The 25,421-nt window shown below is 31.9% G+C and overlaps 3 protein-coding genes across 17 annotated transcripts in view; 1 reads left to right on the forward strand and 2 right to left on the reverse strand.

The window, feature by feature from the left end:
- LOC126819765 (protein unc-13 homolog B) overlaps window positions 1-11,028 on the forward strand; it is a 124,796-nt gene extending 113,768 nt beyond the window's left edge. For 6 of the 10 annotated variants that reach the window (XM_056100330.1, XM_056100331.1, XM_056100329.1 and 3 more), the window contains 9 exons: window positions 126-214; window positions 643-804; window positions 1,144-1,198; window positions 1,970-2,041; window positions 4,517-4,645; window positions 5,561-5,786; window positions 6,387-6,482; window positions 6,732-6,891; window positions 7,172-11,028. In XM_056100330.1, coding sequence (XP_055956305.1) covers window positions 126-214; window positions 643-804; window positions 1,144-1,198; window positions 1,970-2,041; window positions 4,517-4,645; window positions 5,561-5,786; window positions 6,387-6,482; window positions 6,732-6,891; window positions 7,172-7,463 — 1,281 coding nt within the window. In that variant the 3' untranslated portion in view covers window positions 7,464-11,028. Of the gene's footprint in view, window positions 1-125; window positions 215-642; window positions 805-1,143; window positions 1,199-1,969; window positions 2,042-2,849; window positions 2,862-3,747; window positions 3,817-4,516; window positions 4,646-5,560; window positions 5,787-6,386; window positions 6,483-6,731; window positions 6,892-7,171 lie in introns of all 10 variants that reach the window. The other 4 variants (XM_056100332.1, XM_056100334.1, XM_056100333.1 and 1 more) reach the window with 4 other exon arrangements.
- Window positions 11,029-11,865: 837 nt separating this feature from the next.
- On the reverse strand, window positions 11,866-18,888 carry LOC126818103 (uncharacterized). The gene is made up of 2 exons (XM_050545308.2): window positions 18,790-18,888; window positions 11,866-17,432 (listed from the first exon to the last, which is right to left on the reverse strand). The coding sequence occupies exon 2, from the start codon at window positions 17,419-17,421 to the stop codon at window positions 15,106-15,108; it is 2,316 nt and encodes a 771-aa protein (XP_050401265.2). The 5' UTR covers window positions 17,422-17,432; window positions 18,790-18,888; the 3' UTR covers window positions 11,866-15,105.
- Window positions 18,889-20,335: 1,447 nt separating this feature from the next.
- LOC126818979 (C-myc promoter-binding protein) overlaps window positions 20,336-25,421 on the reverse strand; it is a 46,641-nt gene continuing 41,555 nt past the window's right edge. For all 6 annotated transcript variants that reach the window (XM_050546714.2, XM_050546715.2, XM_050546717.2 and 3 more), the window contains 2 exons: window positions 22,897-23,069; window positions 20,336-22,567 (listed from right to left, as the gene is read on the reverse strand). In XM_050546714.2, the coding sequence (XP_050402671.2) occupies window positions 22,431-22,567; window positions 22,897-23,069 (310 nt within the window). In that variant the 3' untranslated portion in view covers window positions 20,336-22,430. The remainder of the gene's footprint in view (window positions 22,568-22,896; window positions 23,070-25,421) is intronic.

Genomic DNA, 25,421 nt, shown 5'->3' on the forward strand with positions numbered 1-25,421 from the left:
ATATATCTATACATCTGTGGTATCTGGTGTACTAGAAATATGTAATCCATTATACACTATCATTTAGATGAAATTACTTTTTGTCATTTTCGTCAAGGTTTTATATATTTATTTTATTATTTCAGTTGGATTCTGATGCTGCAGAAGTTTTGAAAGAATTACAGCAGAAATTAAATGGTGTTTTAGATGAATTGAGCACAATCTTTTCAAAGAGGTAGGGAAACCGCTTCTTATAATAATTTTATTCCCAATTTTAAATACGACCATATATATGGTCCCATATAGATATAATTGCTAAAGAAATATTATAAGTATGTTTGATGAGAGAGTATTTGTGTTTTAATAGTATGATGATTGACAGACAGGAGTACCACACTACACTGGATGCATGACTATAGAATGTGTGCATACAGGGATCTGCTTAATTTTTCCTAGCCATATTCCATTTCCCACTTTTGGTTTAGCTGACAAGTATGTTTAGTTATTTTTGATGGATCAGAAAAGGTCTGAGGTCAGGCATTCAAAAAGAGAGTTGTCCAAACCATTGATTGGTTGTTGTCTTTGAATAGTGGACAAAACGTTTGCATTACAACTGAAAAATGGAATGATTAAAAAATGGTATTATTTTTTTTTGTTTTTTAGTCTGGAGCCACAGATACAACAGAGCATGAATGAATTAGGTCAGTTATTGTGTAAAGTTAAAAGAGCTGGGCAAGTTTCTTTGTCACAGCCTAGTCAACGCACGACAATTCAACAAGAATCTGATATGGTTCTTCGTCCATTAATGGATTTATTAGATGGCAGGTATGTGATATCGAAATAAATATATATAAAACCGTGCTACTATTTTATAGATTCACAATAAAGATAATAGGGTGCTTAATGAATGGCTTGAAAGGGTTATACTGATTATACTCTGCATGAGAAATTGATAAATACTAATAATAATTTTATATTTTTAAATGATATTACTAATTAATATTTCTGCTATCAGTACTAAATCAAATTATGAGAGAAAATAAATTTCTTGATGTGAATTTGTTTGTAATGATTTTAGATTGGACATTATTTAGTCCTAGAACTAATTGTATAATAATGGAAGTAATAACCCTGCATGTCAAACCTGCATGTTTTAATTCACAGCCTTTCCATGTTTGCTCAAGTTTGTGAGAAAACCGTGCTCAAACGTTTACTGAAGGTGAGCCCATCATTATTCTTGCTTATTTCATTGAAAGTATGGATACAGTTTTATTCCCAAAAAGTAACAATGTCTAATCGTTTAAATGGGATGAACAAAAACAAAACAAGGTCCTTTGTGTACATAGGTGTACATGTAAATGAACTTCTGACAGTTGGAATATCATTTTCTATTCCCATTGCAATGGAAAAGAGCATTATCAGATTGATTGCAATTATGGATGATTGTTGGCAGAGTAATCAAAAGAGTTGACACAACTCTGGTGTTTTTAATTAATACTTCTATTAAACCAAAACTGTTAAACATCTGTTGCTAGAACATAGGTTTATATTGTCAGAAATGTATACCAGTAGATCTATTAAATCAGTTGACATGAAAGTCCATGTAGGAACTGGATGCTGGAGAAGATACTTGCTAACTGCTCAAAAACATGATAATTCTTGTAACCGTTGTGTATATGTTTTATCGCTGAACAAATTACACAATTGAACCTTTTGTCACTCTTGATATTTTGCAATGAAATAATTATTAGGTTGCTGTTTTATTTACTGAATGAGTTTTTATTTCATTATTTTCTCCGACATTCTGAGACATATTTATGCTCTAAATCCATTAATTAGGTATATAAGTAGCCTACTCAATTTGTAAACTCAGTTTTCGGGAATTACCTGAACAACAGTTTATCAATTAGAGTTTCAAGATTTGAATCTAATTGTTGCAGTTACAATGTTGGTTTAGGATACATAGAAGTATGTTATATTATAATTTTAGGAATTATGGAGGATAGTGATGCATACGATGGAGAAGACAGTTGTCCTACCCCCTCTATCAGATCCAAGACAGGTAACTCTTCGGTTTATAATTATTTTATTATACCTTATATGTCATTTAGAAAGTATCCAGAAGTACTAAATAGTACAACAGTCACTAATTAAGATATGAGACAGGATAGAAATGATTGAACTGTTGAACACTGTCAAAAAGGCAATAGTAAAAGTATATTGTATTATAGTTTACGGCCAATGGTAATATTCTCCAAATTTAATATCTGAAGTTACATGATTCCAGAAATATCGGTGCCAATTTTTATTTATCATGCTAGTGATATAGAAGTGGAAATGAATTTCACTTAAAATAGAGTTTTTAAGAAAATGTTTCCTAAGGCCATGAAAAAATATTTTGGTTCTCAGATACTCCCACGTCAATTGGGAGCCACATTACCTGCTTTTATTTTTAAAAATATAAATGGTCTCATTAATTATCGTACGTAAATGTTTTCCCCATGTTACATGAAGTAACTCTATAAAGAATTCGAATGAATCCGGAAATGTACAGCTGAGAGGCTCATTTATCAAATATGCAACCATGATAAATGTTATTGACAATCATGAAATCGTACTGGATAATCATACATCTGATCAACAAAATGAGTGCCTTGAAACATGATGTTTAGGAGAAGTCATTTACAACAGAAATGATACTTTGATAAAATAAGAAGATAAATATAAAAGCTTCCCTCCCTCATCAGATTTTAGGAAGGATTGTCTGAGAACCAGAATATCTTTTTTTTGTATAGCCTAATGATTATACAATTTTTTATTATTTACTGCTATTGTGATATTAATTATATTTTCTGTATATTTGTATTAAGAGAGAAGAAGCGGTAAGAATCATGTAGAAAATAACAAATTAAATATATTGGGATTGGTTATTATAACAAATACTTGTAACAAAATCATTTTGTTCTATATTTTAACAGACATTTGTTTTTAAAGAAGAACTGAGAGTCAAATTGAAAGAATTTCAGAGTGCTAATTCCTCTTTAAATAGTGTTAAAATGAAAGACCTAATATTTTTTTCAAAATGATTTTGTTACAAATTTAAAATGTCTCCTAGGGAAAGCAAGCAAATTTAAGCATTGGTTTTTATTACTGGTAATATGGGTGCATTGGCTCTTTAATTATCCTGTACTTGGAGATGGAAAAAAAAAAGAGATTGATTGATCTTGAGCATAACTTTCCCCAATTATTATTTTATCTATTCTTAAGAAATAATTCTTTGGTTTATTAGGACATTTTCTATGAATCTATAAAGAACACCTCAAATTGTCAAATTTCTTTCTTAAAACAAACAATAATTGCAGATTTTATACAGCATAAAAAAATGTGATACTTTGGCGCTATATCTGTCTTCAATATTTATATGTGTGTACTAGTAAAAAATTTGAAATGAGTAATTAGTATTTTTAGAAATCATTTTATTGGAACATATTTTGAAAATATGAAATATTATTATTTAATCCGCTCGGTGTCCTTTTAGTAGGCCTACATATTTTTGATATCTGCAATTATCTGTAAAATAATAGTTATGGTGCTAAAAATGGAAACTTTCTTTCTACTGTTATGATTTTAAAAAATAACAGTGTAATGATTGTCTAATTATAATCTAACTTACATATAACAATGTAACTTAATTTACTGAGGTGTCTGTTGAGGTGTTCTTTAATCTAACAACCTTTTACGTCTTCAAGGTGACTTGTTTTATTTCAGCTTCTTTCTTCTGTTACGGGTGACGGAAATAAATGGGAGGAATTAACCAGGTTTTTTGCCCTACCTGGTGTAAGTTAGACGGGGAGGGGGGTATTCCTAGCTTGATCAAAACCCCTAACACCTTCAGCTTTTGCAATTCATACAGCTTTTATAATATAACAGCAAATATATATATATGTGCTTCATTTCTCTTATTTGATATAAAAATATTTATCGTAAATTTTATGTAAAAATATTTACTGTAAATTTCATATAAAAATATTTACCTTAAATTTGCACTAACAAATATATTCTAAGATGACATTAGGTTTTACAATTCTACAAGATTTTAAGACATTCATTCCAAAACCAATCTCCATATCTGATGTATTTTTATGTTAATTATAAAGTTAAATGATAGCATATATAAATTATTACTCACTAACATTAGTAACTTCTGCTCTCATTACTAAAACTTGACTGATCATTAATCTTTAACAATTCTTGAGACAGACTTGAAGTTCACATGAGATTTTTGTGACCAATGGTCGCAAGATTTATCAAACTGGATCTGTAAAGTGAGAGATGTATAAACTGTATGGGATGTTAAGAGTGTAATATTATGTTGTGTTTTGGTCACAGCACTTTAAAACCTAAAACTGGGGTGTTGATGGATTTTGTTCATGTGATTTTCTGTCCTGTATTTTTCTCTATTTACATGTATTTTGATATTAATATTTGGCTGGTGTGTGGCATGATTGGCAAGTTTTTCTCCTACTCATGTTTTCAGCTCCTTCCCTTACCTGGTAACGCTCAGGCTAAGATTGAGGACATGTCTCGTATTTTACTGAACCATGTGAGCCAGATGCCTAGTAATAACCCTATGAAACAAGTCAAGACCCTGCAAGCAACATTCCTGGTATACCCACAGTGTTGTCAAGTTGTTTGTCATTTAGATGTCTGCATGATTATCAGTTTCCTTTGTTTATTCTATCCATTATACATATGTTATTAGACAAATTTATAAGATCTTAAAAAAAAAAAAGAGATTTTGTTCAATATATGCTTTCACAGACCTAGTTGTTAAACCCAATTATTTTTAGTTATTTTGTTTAAAAAAAATGATCTCCATAACTTTAGTTTTTTTGTTTGTTTATTTTTCAGTCACATCGCATCCTTATTTGTATGTTTCATTTGTGTGAGCCTCCAAAATCTAAAGAAAAAAATGTAGGCCTATAGAATTTAGAAGACAAAAATATTTCATAGATGCATAGCTTAAAATTGATCAATAGGTTTGGAAATAGGCCTGTAGTTAATCGAACTTGATTTCTTAACATGGGAGAAGCTTGGAAATATAACTATTAAATTTTTTATTAAAGATGCTTTATTTATAACTAAATGCACATGTAGTCACGGAGAAGGGGTTATTTTCATATCAAGACATTTTTTTTTTATGATGCACAAATTTTAGAAACAGAATAATAAGTATTTGGATGCTTCTGATATCTATTAATACTCCTCTAGTAAACTTCTATAATCTTTTTACCATCTTAGAAATAATTTACTAACATTTAGATATATATCTTTATATTTGTTCATAATCTGTACTTTTCACGTCAAATAACACTTATTAATATACAAGTATATGTCATAAGACGTTAAAAACACTAAACAGAGATTGTGAATTTTGATGCAATGTCAACACCTAAACTTTCCTTGGTCTTCAGACTTCAGTTTTAAGAATTTGTAATTTTTCATGTGGAATATGTTATTAAATTCCTAGGGATGAATAAAATGCTATGAATGTTAAATATCAATTGTTTTCTTTAAATAGGATATGTCAAAAGAAGCGGAAAAGAATCTAAGTCCAAAGCAGTGTGCTGTATTAGATATGGCTTTAGATACAATTAAACAATATTTCCATGCTGGTGGTCAAGGCTTAAAGAAGACCTTCCTTGATAAGAGTCCAGAATTACAATCATTACGATATGCTTTATCATTATACACACAAACTACAGATACACTTATTAAAACATTTGTTGGTTCTCAAACATCACAAGGTAAATATATAATACCATGTATAATATCATATGATTATTTTACAATAAGTACTCCAGTTCAGCAATAAGGTCTGTGTCTCTTCGCCAGATAATGATATTGTCACTTAGAATGGCAGCCCAAAACAGTGGAAAGTGTATACATATCAGAATGGAAATAAATAGACATCAATATAGATCGGTTATCTGACTGTGAGAATATTAATAGTTCAACAGATGTCATCTATGCAAGGCAAGGGCTAAGATTTGGTTATGCTGCAGAAAGAAGAAAATCAGGAAAGACACCCTTGCTGAAAGAATTAAAGTCATCGACCTAACTTGTTTATCTTGGGGTTTTTTTACAATTTTTTTCTATCCCCAGCAAAAACACTGACGTACGCTTTGTCTTAGATATAATAGCCTTCCTTAACCAATGGGAAGTTTTGTTTTACCTTCCTGCCTTAAATGCAGTTGATGGAGACTAATTGTTTAAAAATAGTCAGTCACATCGTACTTCAAGATAAATTTAGTCCAATGAGATGATTAAAATAAATTACATACAAAATTCAACTGTGTAAAAGAATATTTTGCAGACTGATATTTTTATTTTTTTATATATTGTAGATCAACCTAGTACAGCTGATGCTGTAGGTGAAGTGTCTATACAAGTTGATTTATTTACACATCCTGGTACTGGTGAACATAAAGTTACTGTTAAAGGTCAGTGTATTCACAAAATGATCAAATGAGAACAAATATAATTCACTGAAAGAATAGGGTTGACTTTCAAATCTGGAGTTGCACATTTTCATACTCAGTTGACTTGAGCCTCATTGAAGAATCTATATGTCAATTTTTTTCAGTATTTTTATTAGCTAATTATGTCAGATCAAAGAATTATATTTTTTTTATAATGAATGAAAGTGATGTAAAGAAGGCTAATATTTGTTGAAATTATTTGTATTCCAGTGGTAGCAGCCAATGATTTAAAATGGCAGACAACAGGAATGTTTCGACCCTTCGTTGAAGTTCATCTCATTGGACCACATCTTAGTGATAAAAAACGCAAACATTCCACAAAATCTAAAAGTAACAACTGGTCTCCTAAATATAACGAGACTTTTCACTTGTAAGTTACTGGTGTATTTCTTTCTTATCTTCAATGTAAAAAATATAAAAGGCAACAGCTACTTTAGAATGCAGTTTTTTCATTGGCTAAGAGATCAAAACTTTGTACTAAGATTTAACTTTCAGCCAATGATTAAGAATTTTTTAATGTTTGTGGTTTCATATTTTAAGGCTATAGAAGAGTTACTGTTGTAGGGAAAAATAAAGATAATGTAATATTATTTTTAGAATAGGTATTGTACAGATGAGTAAACAGTCTACTATATTTATTATTATTTCAGTATTCTTGGTAATGAAGATGAACCTGATGCATACGAACTTCATATATGTGTTAAAGATTATTGTTTCGCTAGAGAAGATAGACTCATAGGTGTAGCCGTGATGCAACTTCGCGAAATTATTGAACAAGGTAGTTGTGCTTGTTGGTGCTCATTAGGCAGACGTGTTCATTTAGATGATACTGGTTGGACTATTTTACGTATTTTATCTCAAAGGACAAATGACGAAGTTGCCAAAGAATTTGTCAAACTTAAGTCGGAGTGTCGTCACATAGAAGAAGTAGTGCCATCTTGAATACATTTCCAAGTAAAAAGGTATTCCCAATAGTAATGTCAGGTGGCCCCTTATACCAGCTAGAATGGTTACTAAGGGAGAAAGCTCTGTGACAAAGTCATATCGAAAGGTTAAAGTTAAAGTATGACTCATGAGATGGTCCGAGATAGTTGAATCTACTTCTGTTATACAGAATAAAGCTGTATAAGAAGACCATAATTTTATAACGTAAATCCTTTTTAAAAAATGGATTGGAAAACAGGTATACAACATCTTCTTAAAGAAGTTCTTGTGAAATACTCTTTTTAAAAAAACTCTGATGCAAAATGACAACATTTGTATTTCTCTGTTAATATTATTTATTTGATTTTAAGTTTCTGTATAAATGTACATTGTAATTGTTTTTCATTTGTATAAACTCTTCTGAAAATTAAATTCAGTTCGTTCTTTCATTTTTAGCTCAAATCATATATTTATTATTATGTCATAACAAATCATGTATTTAAATGTAACGTTGTCAAAGCCAAGTGTATGAATCCTCTCTATATGACACCAAGGGACCTCTTGTTTTCTTACTATCCAAATAATTAGACATTTTAGTTTTAGCCTCAGACAAATTGCAAATTACTTATGATGACCTGAAATTAATGTGCTACAATAATATTAAACACTGGTAACTCCTTCAGACACCAAGTCTTCACTCCACAGAGATGAGACTCTGCCATTTGAAGTATAAAACTCACCATATGTAATAGTTCTTCATTTTATTTTATTTTGTACACTTTTACATTGTGTAAACCAAGAATTTATAACAATGAGCTTTTTTTTCGTAAATTAGGATCTATTCCCAATCGCATTAAAATTTCAGTTTCATTGATGGTGAAAACTGTAAAAGAGTTACCCTGTTAAATTTACAACAGTAATTTCATACATCAGATCGACGTTTTTATATACATTTATATCAATTTAGTTAAAGATGCATTTTGTAAGATTAAGATAAAGAGCTGGCAAAGTTCAGTCAAATTACTTTTTTCTGAGCAGAGTTATGAACATTTAATGAATAGCATAGTCTTGATTTTCATTGCTACCATTGTTCCGATAATAAACAAAGTCTTGATTATTCATGTTTAAATTAAATAATTAAATAGTGATGATGTTTCATAATCACAACCATCCTATGGTCTAGAGAGTTGTTTATGGGTTATTCATGTGAATAAATGTCTAATTAATAATTTTATAGACAAAAGAAAGATATGCAAAAGGTAGAATTATCTCTTACATGATGCATCTTTAATAATGACATTAATTTTCAAGACTAGTAAATTTCTGTTTTACATTATTATTCTGGTGATGTGTTTACTGTGCTGGAATATCAACATTATACTGACAGATAATATATTCCATAAACAGTTTAAGTTTTATTTCAATAGAATGATATTTTAATTGGGTTTTATGTAGCTTAAATAAAACTCTTATGCTTAGGGTGATTTTAAAATAAATATGATAAGTTATCTTAACCACAACTTGTTGATTTTAATGTATGTACTAAAATAATTGAATATTTGGGTTTTCAAGGATTCTATATTACAAACAGTTCATTGATATTATCATAGAACAGTTCTATTTAATAAATGGTTCAGTGATATTATCATAAACAGATTAGTGATATCATAAACTTTTCATTGATATTATAAACTGTTCATTGATATTTAACCATAAAATCTTCAATTTTAGTCTAAATTGTTCATTGATATTATCATAAATGGTTTTGGGGTTCTTAGACAATTCTTTGATATTATCACAGACAGTTCATTAGTATTATCACGGCTTGATTATATTATCACAGACACGTCATTGATGTTATCACTGACAGTTCATTGATATTATCATTGACAGTTCATTGTGGTTATCAAAAACTGTTCATTGTGGTTATCAAAAACTGTTCATTGTATTTATCAAAAACAGTTAATTGATATTATCACAGACAGGTCATTGATGTTATCACTGACAGTGCATTGATATTATCATTGACAGTTCATTGTGGTTATCAAAAACTGTTCATTATAGTTATCAAAAACAGTTCTTTGATATTATCACTGATGGTTCATTGATATTATCACAAACAGTTAGTTATATTATAATAGACAGTTAATAATATATAGGCCTGTAGATAGAATTATATATATAGTAAAATTATAATATTCAAGGGTACAGGTTTTCCAGAGTAATACAAATCTATATAAACTATACATTATACTACATTGAAAAGATATATAAATATGATAAAAGTTATACAAGGTTGATCTGTACATCTTTTTTAATGTAATATATGTTATAGAGGTATTCTTATGCCTGATGCAAATAACTAATATTTCAATTTGCATAATGACTGTTTTGGCATTACTACTGTAATCAATATTTGATCAGTTGGTGTAGGTTTGGATAAATCTGATTGGATGTTAGATTTAGCAGAAATATATATGTATGTGTATGAGGATTAAAATAAAGCATTCCATGACGTTAGATTAGTAGGTATAAAACTAGTCTTGTTTTAGTTGTTTGTAGATATGTATATATTTATATAATGCTCATTTTACTTTTTAATTCATTTTTTAAAAGTGTATATATAGATATTGGCTTTATTAATTTGTACAGTTATTATTTTCTTGTAAACATCTCTGTTTTCATTCTCATTTCACTTCATTCATATGCAGTGTAAACATTTGTTTTAGTTGTCGAAAGTCAACAAATATTTAATGTGTTCTCTTGTGGGAGGTTATTTTTTTTAGAGCTTCGGAAATTGTAAAACTGACTAAAAGATACTGGATCATCTACATAGTATCTGTATGATTAAGTCATGTTCACGACTCCTAAAAATAGTACTTACACATCTAATAGATACAGACAAATCTCAGAATGAAAATTCTATGTTAATGTCATAATCAGTATGGCATGAACATATATTTCTGTGATCAATCTGCCCATTGAATGGTTACAACAATTAATATCCTTTAAGGCCACCGGTACATGGTTTTAAGCCTGGCATTGTGAAACTTGTGTTTTTCTTATGTAATATATATTTTGATGTGCAATAAAAATAGGTGAAGTTTGTTATTTACTGTAAGAATTTAGAATCTACAATTTAACAAGATCTTATATAGTGATCATGTTGATTACATTAATAAAGGTCACAGTCTCACTAATAGTACTTGTATATGAATAAAGGTCATAATATAATAAAATTATCCTTAAAAGTTATCAAAATATATGAATATTAGATATTAGATATTTTATAAGGAATATATATATATAGCTGTTAAATTTTATGCTGTCTGTTAAATATAAGTCCACAAATTGTAGAAATATGTTAGATATTCCATTATATAATTAACCTCTCTCATTGTATTTATTACATTATCTTTAAACATTTTATTGTTGATACCGTATTAAGATGATGTTTTTACTGCGGATGATTTCGGAATTCCACTCGTTTCTGGTTGTGGATTCACTTTATTGTTCTCATTTTTCTGTGATTTCTCAAACTTTTACATGAAAAGATAAATCTGAATAAATTTTTTATACCAAATTTGTTTGTTTCTCTTTAGTAATTTTAGTTGCATTAATAGTCCCAGTTTTGTGATGGAAATAAAAATACAGTAATTTGATCTTTCTAGGTCACCCACCCCTGATGTGAACAAATCTAAATAAATGATCTCCAAACATGGTTATTGGGGATACACATCTCTCTCATCGAGTGACCTGATAAAAAGGGCTTGAAAACTATGTAAAATCTGCCAAGAAAAAGATAAATGCAGCAAAAGCTTGAAAAATTCTATTTGCTGGAAAATAAAACAATCAAAGTATAGTAGGATATTGTCACTACGCATTCTTCGGAGTTATAGTCTGAGTTATGGACCAGTCCCTTGAAATTCTTTTTTTGCGGTTTTATTTATGGAGAAGGCATAATTTGTGGCGACACTGGTTGTTGGGGATTGGAATCGGTATGAATAGAGAGAGAGAAATGGGGTTTAACGTCCACTCGACACAAACTAGGTCATTTCGGGACTAACATGGTTTTTAATTTTATTTCAATAATTCGCTTGCGTGTAGGGGTCTTTAGCAGTGTGAGGAAACCTGAGGACCCGGAGAACACCCACAAGGTTGGACAGTTGACCCTACTCCTTGTCATGTACAACCTGGGATTCGAAACCACGCCAGTTGACTCAATGACAGGCCTTATGATACAGCAGCATGTGCTAACCATTCGGCCATCCAACCCCCCTCAGTGTGAATAGAGATCAAAGTGTGGAAGAATTTGGATGGATATACTTTCCATGTGTACTTGAAACCATCAAGCTGATTTGGAGAGGGAAGGTATGGAATAGGCTCTATGATGTTTTAAATTAAATAAAGAAATAAGTGATTATTTTGATCAATTTATTATGCTATACAGAATTTTCAATATTATTCTATTTATACCACGTCCATCTATTATATCTTTTAATAGTTCTGAAGTAACAAACTAATATCTCAAGCAATAAAGCAATATGTATACATAATTTAACAATAATAATTTAAGTCTGTATAGATTAAAGCATAAACCCATAGAAGGAACATATGGAAGCACATACATGTACATGGTTGCATATATAACAACTACTTTAACAATTTGAACACTTCTCAGTCCTCACATTAATAATAAATAATATCACGGCTAGATACCATTTTCAGCTTGAAATGAAAAATATGGTTTGCCAGGCAATAAAACATATGCCCAACAGCAAATAAGGGTTTCTAGCACTTGCAGTCCAAAATGGTTGTCACATTTTAATTCTTTTGCAGGTAATGAGGGTATTAACAAAACACTAAAAAGTTATCAAGAATAACAAAACAAATGCTTACATTTTATAATACAAAACATTGACTGATAATCAGAAGATAAATTTAGCTACTTGAGTTATCAGAAATCATTGAAAATCAATAGGATTCTCATATCTTGCATATAAATTTCAAGTCAATCAGACAGTAGCTTTAGCCCCTAGAGCATCCACAAGTTTTTTCAAATGTATAAATAGTCATAATAAATAGGATTCTTTGTCTCACAAACATAAACATTGTGTATTAATTTCAAGATTTTTAAAATTTATCAACTTGAACATGAATAGGATTTTTCTTCTCATGTATATAAATTTCAAGACAATTGGATTTTTTTTTTTAACCTAAAAAGGGTGATAACTCTGACAGAACGGGAATGAAAAGAAATTGTTGAAATAGGCTTCTAATCACAAGAACATAAACATTGTCTATAAATTTTGAGTCAATCATATGATATCTTTAGTTTCAAAAATGTCCATAAGCAATTGCGGATGGACAGGGGTGTCAACAATATACAAACAATAGATAAATGTGGGAGTATAAAAGGTCAACACACCAAATTTCAGATCATTTATAATATGACTAAATATATGTTTTAAAAGTTGAAAAGCAGGAATTAATTAACTCATTAAATATTATACTTATAAAAATTAACCAAACATTAACTATTATACCATACTTATATAACAAATTAAATAAGCTTTATTATAATTGTATAACACTTAAACAAGCTTTAACTATTACTTATAACAATTAAACAAATATTAACTATTATACCTTACTTATATGGGCTGTTTATAATGGTAGCTAAAGACAAATTTTGAAAAGTATTTAAGGAAATTTTCACTGTATTCTATTGATTTATAACTCCAGAGGAAGTATAGCACAAACATGTCCATATTGAACTGACATTTTCTATCCAAAAACTTGAAAACATGATAATCCAAAAATACTCCTAAAAATCTTCCAAGCTGTTTCACAAAGTAATCAAATACTTCTGCATGATATGATAGACATGCATGATATTCACAGAGTGCTTTGACAACCTTTTTCTCTGGTTTTCTGAGTAAAAACATCTCCATCAGTCAAGTGTTTTATGACTTGGAACAGACCAACATAAGAGACATACAATTTGTGCACCACCATGTGTGGTCAACTTAATTGTTTGGATTTTCTTTTCTATATACTTTTTCTTTCTATTATGTGGAATTTTCCTGCTTGACCATAACCCACTTTGTGATTTAATAGTGACACCTTGTGAAGAACTTGATAATGATAATGTCGGTAGAAACAATATTTGATATAGTCGATTTCTATTTCTTCTTTAATAGCTAATAGTACTATTATTCAGGGCTACAGGATGGCTAATTGAAAAGCACTGTAATTTTTACTGACCTTTCAATTTTAAAAGGAGATTTTCAAATTCAAAGTTGGGAATGAGCGGTTTTACCTGGTAACAAAATGGACATTTTGACCACATAATTTGATACTGATTTTATTTTGAATAATAACTTTGTCAAAAATATTGTCATAAAGAAGGTAGGCAGGCTACTTCCATGCTGATGTACTATATATAATTTTTTTTGATAGTTGCAAAAATTTTATATCACATATTGGGTACTGGTATATTCGTTATTGGTACATTTTTGTGAACACAGCCCATATAACAAATAAAAAAGCTGTAACTATTATACTTATAACAGTTAAACAAACATTGACTATTAGTATTTTAATACTAAGCATTTAACAAAACAAGAAAAGTAATGATAACAAAAAAATAATGTTTAAAAACTAATAAATGTGACTAGTGGAACTGCATTTTGCGTGATAAATTATGCAAGTTTTCCATTATTATCATCATAAACTCAAACAAATAGATATAATAATCATCCGCAAGGGTCCAAACCTTAAAATAAAGCTACATTCTGATCCCAAAAATAAGACAAAGAATCCTGGAAATCTCAATGAAAAAGTAACTAAATATACAAATATTACTTATATAACTTATAAAACTATGTCCGACATAGCTATAATTCAATCTTGCTACAGCTAAAAAGATATATATTTAAAGTGGATCTTACTCAATAGCGAAGATCACAAGATGGGGTATGCTGTATGCATATATAAATATGACTGGCACTACATGAGCTATGTGCAGGCTTCTTGAAGTAAATACAAACAATAACAGGTTTTTATGGTAACAACTATTCAATGGTAAGTAATTTAATACATGTATTGTTATATTTCCAAAATTATAAAACAAAAACAATATAGACCATAACTTCAAAGAAACAAAACAAATAGATGTATATTTGAGCAATTCTAACATTGATCCTGATTTTGGAGTTCTAACTTGATACATTATAAATAAAATACGAAAGCATATCAAGTTAGAGACAATATTGGCAAGAGAACATGAGCTTTATTCACAAAACATTAAATCTTGATAGCAACTTGAAATCTTTTTTTAAAGATATTAACTCATTGTTACAACATAATGATGATTTCAAGCTACATCAGTTTAGGCGATTTATATTTTGCAGAATAAAGGTTCCGATTTGAGCATTAGTTAAGAGAAAGTACAAAAAAAAAAAAAAACCTCAACTGATTGGATATTATTGACTTGTAGCAATATTAAATATTTTTCTTAAAATACTTACAAAATTTGAAATGGTGAGATTAACTACAAAACCAAAGTCCAAACCTCTTACCTGGGCATCAAATTTATATTTATTGTGATAGGGAATAAATTATCACCAGTTTATATACATTCACCACAAGTTATACTTTAACCAAATATAAAAAATTCATATTCCCACATATCCTGTGAATATTCATCTTTCAGTGCAGCCGATATACCTGTTTCTGTCAAACGACTGTTAATAAAGTTTAAAGTTTTTCTTTTCGTTTCAGAGGACATTTTCGAAAACAGATTAACCTGACGACTGCAATTCAAAAATGGAATGTGTTCTAAGAATGGACATTTCTTCATTAAGTGTGGATTTGCAACGAAAAAATTGGGTAACCACTGACATTGAACAGCTGAGCGTAGAAAATGAATGGCATCTGAAAGTCTATTTGGTAAATTTTCGAATGTCCAGTGTGATGGAGTACTCTCCAACAAGAGAAAATACAATATTGTTTCCAAGTGATAAGATTCAATTTCTCCACGATTTAATAATGAAGTACGATTGCTGTTTGAGAAAAGAGTTTTTAATAACTGTAAGCAGACAAGAAAACTAGACTGAACTCCTGTGTCTTGGATTATGTCAGCCATGTCCTGCAGATATCTGGTTTCTAAATCACAGAAAGATAGGTCCCATAGCAGATCTTTATCCAAATTTTCTGGCTGTCGAAATATCCGCAAACCCTGACCTGGAACCTGGATAGAGGGTTTGTTCTGCATATCTCTTAAATGGCTGGGTACAACGGCATATAATTTTGGAAGAAGTAGAGACTTTTTCTGGTGAAGAGATATAGCTGGTTGAAAACAAATATTGATTTCTGTTACACCCAATCCAAGTCCATGTAATACACGAGTATTAAATACAAGTGAAAGTTCTGGAGCCGACGATCGGCCAAGTGTAAACGGCAATCTGTCCATATATTTCTTCCAACGTGTCATTATGTTTGTTAGAGCTCGGTCAATCAATTCACTGGCATTTGCCATAGTTTCACTGGGTGAGAATACTTGATGGAAATTCTCATCTATATACGCTCTCTTTAAAAGCTTCTTATGACGAACATTCTGCTTAATTTCTCTAGCTGTTATGAGGACACTGCCTGGTGGTATATCATCAGTGACATTATGGTGGTAGGCTTTATCTAATACAATCTTACTACTGTTCATCAACATCAAAACATCAAAATGGCTGGCTTTACTGATCTTCGTACCTTTACGCATGCTACCAAATGGTTTAAAATTTACCAAACGGAATCCATCATCAGACACCATAGTGCCTAATTCCTTTTCTAGCAGAAGTAAAATGTAATTCACCATAAAGGTTGCTGTTGCCAACTGTTCGGATTTAATTGGGCAAGATGACTGATGTGATTGAAGAACATTTCTTAATCTAGGTTCTGTAATATCATGAAGGTCTGGGCGTTTAGTGGTATAATTCTGGTTAGACCATTTCATTCTGTTATTAATAGCCTCTACTTCATACCAAGGTGAACTCTGCAATGAACTTGCATCTCCATGTTGCCCAATGCCTAATGGTAGAGATGTCACATTTTGTCGTGCACGAGGACGTGTAGTACAAGCTATGGATCTTCTATTAATTCGTGGTGTAGTTAGTGCTAGACCTGTCATACTAATACCGTTACTACTGGAAGATGCAGACAATGTATTTGATATTCCATCACACATGGATAACCCAATGCCAAGTTTTTTGTCCAGTTCAGATAAGAATCTGTCAATAGTTTGTTCTAAAAACACATCAATTTTAACATTTTTGAACAAATCTGTATGAATATGGAATTTACCAGAAGTTAACTGAACTGGACCAGGGGTGACAACTGGTTTGGAAATTATTTCTTCATTTACAGTAGAATTAACATCATCAGAATTTTCTGTTATGTCAGAACAGGAAGCATGAATTTCTTCGACTTTCAATGGCATAGTGATGGGTTCACCTGGGTTTATCTTACTTTTAGGTTTCTTTATTCTTGATTTGACTTGTTTCTTCCATGTAAAAAATAAGACACAAACACTGCCAATCAAAATAATAAACAACAAAACAAAAACAACCAACCACTGGACTAAGATTTCAGCGTAAACACTTTCTTGTTGCGTAGCTAATATAACTGTGTTGCAAATATACGGAGATGTTGTATCAATGGTTTGTTCGGGTATATGTTGCTCAGATTCAGAATCTTCATATGGGGAAAATAAACCAAAGAAAGATTGCCACACAGTTTTATTTTGTACTGGTTCAAACTGGGTAGCTAGATTAAACAAACCAGTTTCAGTATTCTCTTCATCCTCTATGATTGGTTCCCGATAATTCTCATTATGCTGACATTTTTTAATAGAGAAGAATAAAGAGATGTTGAAGAAAATACTGTCTGCTACTGCCGCAGCAGTTCCAAAATCCATAACCATCTTTACAACATCTGAAAGTAAACCAATATATTATTATATAAATTAATTTCTGGTAGCTGGTACCAATATTTGAGAAAATATATACAACCTCAATAAACAATCAACAATGGGGCCCACTAAAAAGCTGTAGGGGGATGATTTAATTTATATTGTTAAATTTCATAAAAATTGGCATAAAAAAAGGGTTTCTGAGATTCAATAAATCCTCTACAACAGTAACTTAACTTACAAGAGGGGAGAGTTGTGGGAGGAATTATAATTATATTGTTTTGATTATAATGCAACAGTTAAAAAAGACACAAAAGGTCAAATTATAAACTCTACATCAAATGCAGATAGAATTGCATTCTTAAAAGTTGGACTACGATACAGTCAGTAGCTAGGCCTGCAGTTCACTCTAAATGTTTACATTACAGTGCGGTACCAATACCATGTTATTTTGACAGAAATCTATCGCATGGTAAAGAATCATTCGACTGGCCGCGGAGCAAATCCAGTTCCAATTAATGTCTAATATCTGACGATCAGTTCTACCCTTGAAATCCATATATGGCTATTTTGATCGATGTGACAATAAAAACTTTTATGCTTTCATTGTAAGTCATTTCATTTGCAGCCCACCAAAATCGAGTGGGCACTGAATGATGTTTGTAAACATCGAGACTGACAAAATGGCTCGGATAGTAAAAAATCCACAATTTTGGTGTGTACTTATATATGCATTGTCCAATCGATCTGGTCAGATTGCATTTCCTACATTTTACTTGTTTACAATGTTCACGTCGACAGGGGGATCACGTGGCTAAGTGGGTAAGACGCTAGCTCGCTAGCCTGGAGGTCGGGTGTTCGATCCCTGCACTGGCCGAGAAAGTTTATCCAGATTTTCCGGCGTGGTTTCCCCTTGTCAGTGATGCAGGACGGAGGGCCTGACAAGGAAAGCTGTCTAGTCGTTCGGATGGGACGAAAAACCGAGGTCCCGTGTACACATTGGCGTGCACGTAAAAGATCCCTTGGCAGTTGGAATTCGATATAAGAGTAAGCCGTAGTGCCGCTGTCCGGGCAAAATTTCCCTCATAGCACACTGTATGGCGTATGCCCGTCTTCATTAGCCCAGGTTAGGAGCAGAACAGTAGGACGTTAAACTCCATTTCATTTCATTTCACGTCGACAGACAACAGGTGGCTGCAATGAGTAATAAAAAATAGCCCGTGTGTGTTTGATGAGCTCTAATTTTGAGCCCATTTGATTAACACGAAGGGAAGATCTAAATGTTACACAATCGTCAATTCGTTTTTTCAAACTATACATAAATGTCACCTTCTGCATTCAACTTGTTGAAGGTTTTTTTTTGTTTTTTGTATGATTTACCTTTTTAGTTTCTTGATCCGAAATCGACAAGAACAACGATTCCTTCCCTTTAATAGCCTCTCTTACCCAGACCACCAGTGTATGTCCGTCCTGTTCCACATTTATTGTTAGTTTGGTAACAAAGGCTACTATTTCAACAAAAGATAACTCTTGCAAATTTTGGTAAATCTGTCGACAAAGCTGCATTATGAAGTCAACGCCTCATAATGTTCAGTGTTTATAATTATGTTTGTTGTCATCATTATTCACAGAATTACATCTAAGAATGAATATAATTATAGAATTCTTCAAATTCTTATTTATACCAAGTTGTTAAATTTTTACTAAATATTAGTTAAAAGTTAATTTGTCACTTCCCACTGTTTCTCCATGTCTAACTTTTTGCTTCAGATATTATTAGATATCTATGGTGTATACTGAAAATACAAAATCAATGATAATGTATTTCTAGAAAATTTAGGTGTAAATATCCTTTGAAATAAATGTATTATTCAGAATTTTACTATGCTGTATTTATTTCCATTGTTGCATTAAAACCTTTCACCACCAAGTCCATGATTGTGTCAGGGCCCATAGGTTAAACTTATGTCAGTTGTTAGGAGCTTAGACATAATCAAGAGAAGAGAAGCGACTGCTCGTATTGTTGGCACTATAACATTGCTTCTTGGTTTATCTTCAAACATTCTGCCTTGTGGTGTCACTTACAATACCAGTTGTTGTCTGGACCTCTTATATGTGGACTTAAAGTAGCTAAGTCTCTAACTCCGTATCATCCAAAGTCTTCGACATTGAAAACACGAATTATTTGTCAATTTAAATATACATTGATGTTGTGAGCGTACGGGAAAAGATGGGCTTCTGATATCCAATATTTAAGACAAAAAAAACATTTTACCATTGGTACATGAATCATGTACCGTAATGCGTTTTAGCGCAATTTGTTACAAGGGACTCGAAGAACGAGGCTAGTTATATCCCACAAGTCATGTGAAATGGTGACGCCATATATTTATCTTGAGAGCATGAGCAATAAATACTACCGGTGTAGACTGGAATAACTAGATGTTAGATATTACCATTCGATCGAGACTTTTGGTGTATTTCGCTGATTTGAAATTACAGTAAAAACGGAAACGATTGAATGTAAATAAGTTTATATACATTCATATTACATTATTGTGTTGTGTCAATTTCTAGGTCCCAAATATTAGTGATTTAGCTCCTTTAAGTAGTGAAGGCCGCAGTCTGAAAGCTGGGCATTTGTATCATGGGCACTAAAATGTACGTTAGTCTTGCAACTTGGATTCAAACGGCTGAATTGTTTTGAAGGGGCGAGGAGTAATAATATGTCCATTTCCTCTCCGATATGTGCAATTACCGAGAAACTTTCACAACTTTTAATATTAATTCAGTATTAAACTGTACTGACCCATTCTGTTTTAGTTATAACGCTAGATCAAACAGAACAAGAATTATAGGTTTCTTTTGGTGTCAAATGTATAGGCCTATTATAACACACACAAAAATAATCAAAAAGAAAACAATATTATTCCAAGTATTTTATTTAGAAATATGCACTGCTTGCAATGCACTGATGAAGGATTTACTAACAATAACAAATTTGAGCAGGACTAGGACACATATATAATAGTCTACAATATTTCACAGTTTATTTTAATTCTACAAACCAAATACCTAGACAATTACTGAATCATGTACAACTTGGACTTGATAGCATGGTAAATGTACAACACATAACTTTTATTTATATACACAGCAATTATATTGATAACAAAAGAAATTGAGAAAAAACTGCAAAATATAACAAAACAAAATGATCTAACACCATGTAAAAAATCACATTCTATCATCATGCCAATCATCTGACCATGTTAGTTTTCTAAATGCATAGATTGCATAAAACGTTTAGTTTTATTTAATAAGTGCAAATTAAATCACACTCTTAAGAACTTAATAAAATTAATTCATACTGATATATTAAAATATATTTCTAATTCTATACCCTGATGCGAGAAGTGAACAAAAATATACAAAGTTCAGTTTTATAATAATTGTGCAACATGTAATATAATTATTTTTAAGAGTCTTCTGAAAGAACAAATTCTGGTACTGACAAGATAAACAGCACCTAGTTACAACCTTTAAGGAGAAAGACATCTTTTTCCAGTTCCAACAAAAAGACAGATTACCAAGTTTATGTTGTGGTCTTTCAGACTAACTATAAATAGTTCATCAAAACAGTCAGGGTTATACTTATAGTTTTCAAAAGTAATGACTGTTCTGTCTATGTTTAATGGAACAGTTTTCCTGCGTTTTCTATTAATAAACATTTACTTCTATTTCCCCACATCAATCCCTACTAAAAAAAAACTAACAACATTCAAGAGAGAGGAAATCAAATAAAATGAATTATAATACTGTTATCTATATATATATAATAGCCAACACAAATAATTGTATATTACATAGGTATATAGAATGAAAGCTCCAAATAAGTCAACAAAAGAAGCTTATTAACAAAATTATGGAACATTATTTAATATTATATACAATCAAATTAACATCTTACACCCTTCCCTCCCCAACACTGGTAAAACTATGATATTAAGTTATTTCAATAAACATATATTCTTCAAAATCTGTTCTAAAGTCAATGAATAAATCTGTTATGACTCCCAGATCATATGGGCATGTTTTGAGTTACATTTATTTTTAAAGATTCATCAAAAATTTCTTTATAAGTTGTCATCAAATAAAATGTACTAACATCATGCCTAAAGGCATAAATATGAAATGAATATAATTCTAGTAATAAACAGAGAAAACTAAGAAAAGCAAAATATTTGCCTGCCCACCCCTCAAACTGTAAGGTCATCATCATATATAAACATGTATCTACAGTTCATTTTATAATTACATAAAGATACATTTATCAATCAAACTGAGAAAGACTCGAACATATTTTGGGAGTTTCAAAATCACTGCAATCGGTTTTTATTAGGTATGTAGGTTATAAATACATTAATAATATATATAGACATGGTATTAATATATTCATCATATATACAGATAGATGTACTTACAGTAATCAATTAGTGGTTTGAAAATTAGCACTTCATCATTCAAGGTGTATTTGACAACACATTAAAAACAGGGTTATCTAGGATATTACAGTTTACTCTCAGAGATATATTTCCTTCATCCAACATAATCATCAGAAGACTATTGTGTTGAACAACAGACTTACAATAACATAGATTTAATTAACTACAGTCATAATAAAGATATATGTATAATAATATTGCACATCTTGAAACTCACGTTTAAGGATTCTTGATTTCATATAACACATTAATAATCTTTATGATGATAACAAACCGCTTTCAATGAACTATCATAATAACGAAATGTTTTGTTTGGTATATCATATACCATACAACAGAATTTAAAGTGGTTTGGTTTCTCATCAAAATTCAACCTTTAAAATTCTGGGAATCTATAAAGTATAGTTATAATAATTATTTTCAGGTTAACATGAGTATATATATATACAGCATATAACAAATGATTCTATTTATAATTAGGAAATATAATTATATCACATTATTTAAAACTGAATTCTATAATTCTAGTTCATTAAAAACTCTTCGGCACCAGACAACATGATCAGATCGTGGTTTATCGTTATCTTGTAATTGTCTTAATTCAGCATGATGTAGTTGTTTGTAGGCTTTCTTGTACTCTCTATCAAAAGCATCTGAAATGAAGAAATTAATGAGAAATCTATACTTAGACCATTCTAAAATATAGGTTGATTGGCATCATAACATACACTCACAGTCAGCTAAGTCATCTGAGCAGTCAACATAGGTTGTTGTTTGGTAGAGCTGTCGCAACCAGGGAAGGGGTGTGCTGCAGCCCCTCCAATAGTTTGCAAATATGTGTTTCTTAGTGTAGAAGTTGACCCATGGACAATCCCCAGGGTCCCCATTTTGGCTTCACTACCCTGCCCCCCCCCCCCCCAACCCCAATAAAGTGAAATGCATGACGTCATTGTGATAGAATAAAAAAGACAAATATTCTTACCATGATCAATATTTTCTCGTCCACAAGCTTTAAATACCAGGAAGAGTACTTCACGATACATACTACGGAATCTGTGTCTCTTTACTCGTAACCTTTTACGTCCATGCATCACATGTTTGATTGGTGTTAAAACATCATTACACTGGATACTAGAAAATATCTGATGCATTACCCTACAAACAAGACAGAATATAAATATAGGCAAAAACCAATTCTATCGCCCTTAACGTGTAGACCATATCTATATAATTTTTTTACCCCACTTAAAAAATAGACCCAATTTTGGATAATTATGCACCATTTAAAATATGGACCCGTGACTAAATAACTTTACTCCACTTAAAATATAGACCCAATTCTAAACAATTTTACTCTACTTAAACAGGCATTATGTAAGAGCTAAATCTGCCTATTGTAGGTCTTTCTTTGGGCCTTAAGAGAGAGAGAGAAATGGGGTTTAACGTCCACTCGACACAAACTAGGTCATTTCGGGACTAACATATGGTTTAATTTTATTTTCATAATTCGCTTGTGCGTAGGGGTCTTTAGCAGTGAGAGGAAACCAGAGGAACCGGAGAAAACCCACGAGGTTGGACAGGCGACCCTACTCCTTGCCAAGTACAACCAGGGATTCGAAACCAAGCCAGTCGACTCAATGACAGACTTTATGATACAGCGCGCGCACGCTAACCATTCAGCCATCCAACCCCCCTCTTTGGGCCTTAAATGTTATATAAATTATTAATTATACGAAGAACGATCTAAGTCACTTTTTCAACGAACCCCCGTTAATGGCGCCATCTGGTAGCAAATTGTATAAGCTTTCTGTGGAAAAATCAATTTCAGGTAAAAACGATCAGAGTCACATCAAACCAAGGCCCTTCTGAAATGGCCTCCCGGACAAATACAAGTCCATCGTATTTATTTGACCTTAATTTGGCTTAAAAGTGGAAGTCAGTTGTTGTACTGGTAATTATGATTCGTATTAAACATCATTTTGAAGTTGTAATTAAACCCACTAGTTGTTATGTTCGCGTCAAGCATTCTCTTCCAAAAGTCTGTTTTGCCTTTTATGCGAAAAGACAAAAATGTGACTTAGATCGTTATTCCCCTGGACTCTTCATTTATTAACATGACAAGACCATAAATCAACTCCGGATGCCATCGGATGACTCTGATTTTAAGTAGATTAGAACAGTGTGGCCATTTAATGATGATTTAATTTAACAAGAGCATCGCTAACGCTGCAATATACATCCACATTCCAGCATTGATTGATATGGTACTTTTTAAAATGAAGAGAATGAAAAATGAAATGGTTGTAATATGATAAAAGGCAAAGACGGCTAGGCGTTGGGTTTGTTTTGCCAAATTTACAGACAAAATAGTAACCAAAAAGTGGGGGTGACACTGTCCCAGGAGGTCGGAGCAAGCACCAAAATAAATAGTTGCTGTCTTTACGGTATAAAGAATAAATATGCAAAGTTCCAAGATGATCCATTCAGAATTGCAGCCTGTAGACGATAAATACAAAAAATGGGCGTGGCTCTTCCCCTGGCGATTGGATATGGAACAATATGAATAGGTGCCGTCCTTAGCGTATAAGAAATAAGGATTTCAAATTCCAAGATAATCCATTCAGAATTGTGGCCTTGGGGCTCTAAAGGCAAAAATTGGGCGTGGATCTGCCCCTGGTGGTCGGGGCATTCACCAAAATCAATAGTTGACACCTTTAGGCTATAAGAGTATAAGGAATACATATGCCAAGTACAAAGTTGATCCATTCAGAACTCCGGCCTGTAAACGATAAACACAAAAATTGGGCGTGGCTCTGCCCCTGGGGGGCGGGACAAGCAGTTGTTGTCCTTAGGCTATAAGGAATACATATCCCAAGTTCAAAGACGATTAGGAATTGTGGCCTGTAGGCAACTCACAGGGACACAAAGAACAAATGGGTGTGGCTCTGCCCCTGGGGGTTGGGCATGTACCCCAAACGATAGGGATGTTCCTTAGGGTACAAAGAATGTGTATGCAAGATTATAAGTTAAGAAATGTGGCCTGTAGACGACAAACAAACAAATACTAGAAATGGGCGTGGCTCTGCCCCTGGGGGTCGGGCATGCACCAAAAACAATAGGGATCTTCCTTGAGGTATAAGGAATAAGTATACCAAGTTTGAAGAAAATCCAGTAAGAATTGCGCCCTGTAGGCGACACAAAGACACACGAAAAGAAAATGGGAAATGGGCGTGGCTCTGCCCCTGGGGGTTGGGCATGTACCCCAAACGATAGGGATGTTCCTTAGGGTACAAAGAATGTGTATGCAAGATTATAAGTTAAGAAATGTGGCCTGTAGACGACAAACAAACAAATACTAGAAATGGGCGTGGCTCTGCCCCTGGGGGTCGGGCATGCACCAAAAACAATAGGGATCTTCCTTGGGGTATAAGGAATAAGTATACCAAGTTTGAAGAAAATCCAGTAAGAATTGCGCCCTGTAGGCGACACAAAGACACACGAAAAGAA

The sequence above is a fragment of the Patella vulgata genome, chromosome 4 (assembly GCF_932274485.2).
Source record: "Patella vulgata chromosome 4, xgPatVulg1.2, whole genome shotgun sequence".
Taxonomy (NCBI): Eukaryota; Metazoa; Mollusca; class Gastropoda; family Patellidae; genus Patella; species Patella vulgata.